This window comes from Grammomys surdaster, unplaced genomic scaffold, assembly GCF_004785775.1.
Source record: "Grammomys surdaster isolate TR1022 unplaced genomic scaffold, NIH_TR_1.0 126086, whole genome shotgun sequence".
NCBI classification, from domain to species: domain Eukaryota; kingdom Metazoa; phylum Chordata; class Mammalia; order Rodentia; family Muridae; genus Grammomys; species Grammomys surdaster.
The window spans coordinates 2,943,520-2,949,478 of record NW_021620894.1 but is presented as its reverse complement, the minus strand read 5'-3'; the positions used below and the strand labels follow the sequence as shown (position 1 = coordinate 2,949,478).

Here is a 5,959-nt window from a genome sequence, read left to right as displayed (position 1 = left end):
GCCCGGTGCTCCCCCACCCACTCCCGGCCGAAAGAGCCGAGCGGGATCCGAGTCGCGCGGGGCCCAGCGGGTCGGAACACGTGGGGCCTCTGCGCCCGGAACCGGAAGCGACTGTTCGCCCCACCTCCAGGCGGTGCTGGAGCCTGTCTAGGCTGTAGGAGGTTTGGTCCACTCGTTGTGTTGGTTGAAGCCTTGGGGCTCTTCTAGTGAGACCCATGGCGGAGAAGCATTCCCTGGACTGCTGCCCTCTATGGCCAGTCCCTCTTTGCGGCAAATCAATCAACCTCCTACGCTTGGGCTTCATTGCCTGCCTCCAACAGGGTTTTGTTTTCATCTTTCATGTTGGTTTTGGTGTCTACATCTCCACAAGAGAACCCCCTCCTTCCCACGCAGTTTTCTTTTCCTTTAAGCATGGAAGAATTAAAAAAAAAAAAAAAAAGGTTTGGGTTTGAATGCTGGCTCCTTCACGCACAGCTGTTGCAGGACCGCCAGAACATCTGCCTGTCAACTCTGTCCATCCTGAAAAAAGGCAAACTCTTGGTCTTAGAACTAACATGTAGATGGAATTTAGACAAAAGCTCAGTAAGAAAATGGAGATGTTCTCTATTGGCCTTTGTGTGCTATTTTGTTGCCTCTTTGACACTGTCTTCCCTGATCCGAGTTGCTCATTTTTTTTTTTTTTTTTTTTTTTTTGTCTTCGTCACTGACATTTCTATACTCAGTTTTGCCCTGAATGTCACATAGTGACAAGTGCAAGCCTTCTCCTTCCAGCCACTTGAAAACCATTTCAGTTTATGGAACAAGGTGCTAGAGACGGCGTAGCATACTTTGAACTGGAGATGTCAATCGCTTTTGCTAGAGAGCTAGTTAATGGTTCTGCAGAGAATATTACAGTACCCTTGATCAGGGCTCTATTGAGGCCCCAACAGGAAAATTGTTTTCCTTTGGTCAAAGGAGTGGAATCTACCTCTAGCCTGGGTGGAGACCAGGCAATCATGAGAGTTAATCCGTTTATGCCCTGACAATCACCCCTCCAGAATGCAGGTTCACTTAATACCATGATAAAAGACAAGGGAGTTAATGAGAAATGTACTTTTTCAGAAACCTAATTCTGTTCAGTTCAGGCAGAGCTAGGCAGAGCTAGGATGGGCAGGTCTGCCCTTCTGAGTTTTGACTCAAGTCTAATTTGTCTGTTTTCCTTCTTCTCCTTCTCCTCCTCCTCCTCCTCCTCCTCCTCCTCCTCCTCCTCCTCCTCCTCCTCCTCTTTCTCTTCTTCCTCCTCCTCCTCTTTCTCTTCTTCCTCCTCCTCCTCTTTCTCTTCTTCCTCCTCCTCCTCCTCCTCTTTCTCTTCTTCCTCCTCCTCCTCCTCCTCTTTCTCTTCTTCCTCCTCCTCCTCTTCCTTCTCCTCTTCCTCCTCTTTCTCCTCCTCCTCTTCCTCCTCCTCCTCCTCCTCTTCTTCTTTTTTTTTAATTAGGAGAGTGGCCAGAGCCAAAGTATGTTCTTTCTGTTACTTTGAGCCTTTCCATCATTTCCTGAAGTATCCCCCCTCCCCCACACTATGTGACTGCTTACAAATGACAGATTTCCTCCGTTCCTCTTGTCTATCTTCCTTCTCTAGGCAGGTGCAGAAATTTACAGTTTGCCTGCTCTGGGATTTTTTTTTTTTAAGTCAAATAAAATTGTCTTTGAGGTTTCTTCTTAGTCAATTTTAAAATTCTATTGTCAATGAGGCTAAGTACCCCAAGAAGGGTACTAACGAATGAAGACTTAGTATGAGAATTTGCTCCTCCGATTATGGACGCTGAGATGGTACAGTCTGTGTGGACTGGAGAATGGAGAATTGAGAAAATGGTGGTCACATTCAGCCCTAGAACAGATAGGTAAAGGTGGGGTGTTACTGTGAACCCCGGCATCAGCAGGTATGAGAGTCAGGTTCTTGGTATATCAGAGTAAAACAATGCCTTGCCTTAAAAGAAATATTTTGCTCTCTCCTGCCTTTCTCTTCTGTTCAGCCCTCAACAGATTGACTGAGACCCACTGATTCAAGTGCTAATAAATTCCACACTCACACATCTAGCAAGGGTGTGTAAGGGACATGCAGATTTTTTTCAGGTATTTGGGCATCCTTTGGCATGGTGAAATAGACACAGACTTTTCCTCAATCATGTTTAGTCCTTCGTTTTCTTTCTTCCATCACCACTACTTTATTGTCTGTAGACTGTTAAATATGACTCTAGTTTTTTTTTTTTATTCAAGGCAATTTCAACTATTTTCTAGATGGCTTTGGGTAAAATCCATTGGATTATGCTTTCACTTTACCTTCCAATGACCATTTCCCCTCATCAATTCCGATGCAGCTGCTTTTCTTATTGAACATAGGTATAGCGACTGAATATATATGGGTTTTTTTTTTTTGGTGTTCAATTTAATACCAAAAGGAATGTACAATAATCCCTTTAAAATGTTGAGTTTTGATGGGCTTTAAATGATGGTCTTTGTCGTTGGGAAAAGGGCATATGTAATACTCATTGTCACAAGCTTCCTCGCTGGGGTCATCACTAGAGTTTTGATGGATATCTTGCTCAAGTGTAGGTTTGCATCTTAGGGGCTCTGCATGCTAAATCTGCAAGTGCCTTCACACTCATGAACTTCATAGAAACCAGAAGTGGAACTTTCCAACAAAACTCTCAGCAACATATGCTCTGAGATACCTTTTGTTTGTGCCTCTTCTTTTGTGACTAAATTCTAGAAAAGGAAATAATCCACAAAATCGAGATTGGGAACTTTTTACAAGATGCCCTCGAGTGTTTTGTACTACTTAGGAATGAATCCCTTTCATCTTGTCTAAAATTGTGTATCATGTCAATCAAGGTAGAGAGGGGACCTTATTAACATCTGATCAGACAGAAATCGGATTTGTCTTAGACATTTTTTGAAAGACCGTCAGCGTTGATAAGGAGACTCCAGTGTGTTTCTCTCACGACAAAGCTATAGGGCTGAGAAAGCGAGGCATGGGATGTCTTGTGCGAGGGGCAGCAAGATCCAGTTATGGTTAGAACGTCTCTGTGATGAAACAGGATTCCTAGGAGATCACAGATGACTTTGCTGAGCCTCACAGTTCAGCGCAGAAAGGAATGTCTGTAAAGACACTCGCCCACATAGCTGATCTCCCTTGGGCTAATTCTTTCAGGATGGAGAGACGTGCAGCCCCTATGGCTGCAACTACTTCCTCATTCCTAGTCCCTTACTCTGCCCCTATAAAGGGTCAAAACCAGCTTTTATTTTCCCCTTGGCAGACCCCAAGATTCCCTTGGGAGAGAGGCTGCCCCTCACTATGTGTCCTAATAAACATAGCCCTGTTTATGGACATCCAGACTTCCTGTCTCTGCTGCTGCAGAAATCTAACAGTTGTCAATAAACGAGGGAAACAGGATTCTTCACACCCTTTAAAACTTACTGACGTTTGTCTTACTTTGCTCTTTTCCCCTTCGCTTATAATTAAGTGAGTCCTGAGTTCTGCCTCATGTATCCTAGAGAATTCTAAGACGTTTTGGGTAAAAATTTAGGAGACTTTTCCTCTTTAGGGAGAAATCCCAGTTCATTTATATGTAACTACTACAAATTCGTTTTAGGTCATTTAACGGGGACCCTACCTGTTATAGTTTGCCCTCATAGCTCTGTCTTTGGATAATGCTGTCCTGGAGTTTCTGATATGTAGGGGGAGACCTTTGTCAAACTCTTCTCCAAGTTTGGCTCACTATCAGCTCTTGTGTTAATGTCTGCATTAGGCTCCTTTCGATGTCCTGAAGGTTTCACTTTGCATGATGCGTGTTTGTACAAGTAATGGCCTTTCTCAGGGCCCCCTTCACCTCTTTGTTTCTAATGGTATAAATGAAGGGATTAAGAAGGGGCGTAAGGATAGTATTTAGCACGGACACCACCTTATTAATCTTAAAGGAGGAGTGTGCTGTGGGTCTCAGGTACATAAACAAGACAGCTCCATAGAGCAGAGAGACTACTGTCAGGTGAGAGGCACAAGTAGAAAAAGCCTTTTGGCGGCCAGTGGCCGAAGGGATCTGTAGGATGGTGGATAAGATGGAGAGGTAAGAAATGACAGTAAAGAGGAGTGACCCTGGGATCACAAGGATGGTTGCCAGGAGACCCAGTAGTTCCAATATGCTGGTGTCCGCACAGGCAGCTTTCAAGATGGGACCCACGTCACAGTAGAAATGGTTGATGACATTGTTGCCACAGAACGGCAACTGTACAAGCAACATGGTCTGACAAAAGACAATGGTGAAGCCTGCTAGCCAGGAGCTGAGGGCCAGCTGTAGGCAGAGATTGCTGGTCATAATGGTGGGGTAACGGAGGGGCTTACAGATGGCCAGGTAGCGGTCAAAAGACATGCTGCCCAGAATCAAGAACTCAGTGGTACCCAGGAAGAAATGGAAGAAGGCCTGCAGCAGGCAACAGGCAGTGCAGATGACCGTTTTTGATACCACAAAGGTTTCTAGCAATTTTGGGATGACGGTGGTGGTGTACCAGATCTCTAGGAAGGCTAAGTTGCAAAGGAAAAAGTACATCGGAGTCTGAAGCCTGGGCTCAATCCAGACAATGATAATAATGAGTCCATTGCCCGAAAGGGTTAATATGTAGATGAGAAAGATCACTATGAAGAGAAGGGCTTCTGAGCCTTGGATGCCAGGGAAGCCTAGGAGGATGAACTCAGTGATTGCAGTGCCATTTCTCATGTCCTTTGATCTCTTAGGAAGACAGCCAGGATGTAGTTCTTAGAATCTGATGATGACGACGACGACGATAATTCTAGTCAAGAGATATTGGTTATTTGCTTACGTTTTAGATGTATCTCTTATAAATAACAGAAAATTGGATTTTAAAAATAGTTGGCTATTCACCGGTATTCATTCATTCATTCATTCATTCATTCACTAATTCATTTATTCAGTCAGTGGTGCTGATAATGTATCTCAGGGCTTTATGCATGCTAGACAAACCCTCCACCATGCAGCCATGGCTCCAGCCTCCTTTTTTTTTATAATTTTAGAGTGTAGACAGGAGAGTTGGAAAAACGACAGCAATAGATTTGTATCTATGGTCCTTCAGGACATGGCTGTATTTCGGGTCCATCCTCCTTCATGTGTACATATCCAGTAGGAATTACTTCCTTATTGATTGATGATCTGACTTTGGGCACCTAAACCGACTTTAAATTCTTAAAAATTCCACTTATTTATGTGTGGGCACATGTACATGCATGCCATGGCACACATGCAGAAGTTAAAGGAAAACTTGAGGAGGCTGATTTTCTCTTTTCACTCTGTGGATTCTGCAGACTGGACTCAGGCCGTCAGGCTTGTCGAAGCACCTCTCCTTGCTAAGCCACCGCGCTGGCCTCAAACCAGCTCTTAGTACAGTTTGAAAGTATTAAGTGAACTTGAAAATGATAAAATTTTTTACGCTTGTATACTTACGAAAATAGTAATTTTAAATGTAATAGCTTCTCTATCAACAAGCCATATAATAAAGTAAATAGGGCATAATGTATCTATGAAGCTCATGGATAAACATAACGGAGAGGTCATGAGAAATTAACCCTTATACCTATGGTATATTCTGAAAGAAAAGTATTTCTCTGGTGGTAAGGTTTAAATAGGAGCATGTATATGTTAGACAAATACTATATCCCTGTTCTATGTCTCTGGTACAGACCCTGTACAATATAATAATATAATATAAAAAGAAAATATATATAATAAATATAATATAAAAAATGTAATATATATAATATATATAATAAATATAATATAATATATAATAAATATAATATATAAAATATAATATATAATAAATATAATATAATATAATATATAAAATATAATATATAATAAATATAATATAATGTAATATAATGTAATATAATGTAATATAATGTAATATA

The 5,959-nt window shown here is 42.1% G+C and overlaps 1 protein-coding gene across 1 annotated transcript; it reads right to left on the bottom strand.

Annotated features, from left to right (window-relative positions):
- Window positions 1-3,784: 3,784 nt before the first annotated feature.
- On the bottom strand, window positions 3,785-4,783 carry LOC114611131 (olfactory receptor 6X1). The gene has a single exon (XM_028755780.1). The coding sequence runs from the start codon at window positions 4,749-4,751 to the stop codon at window positions 3,813-3,815; it is 939 nt and encodes a 312-aa protein (XP_028611613.1). The 5' UTR covers window positions 4,752-4,783; the 3' UTR covers window positions 3,785-3,812.
- Window positions 4,784-5,959: the final 1,176 nt, after the last annotated feature.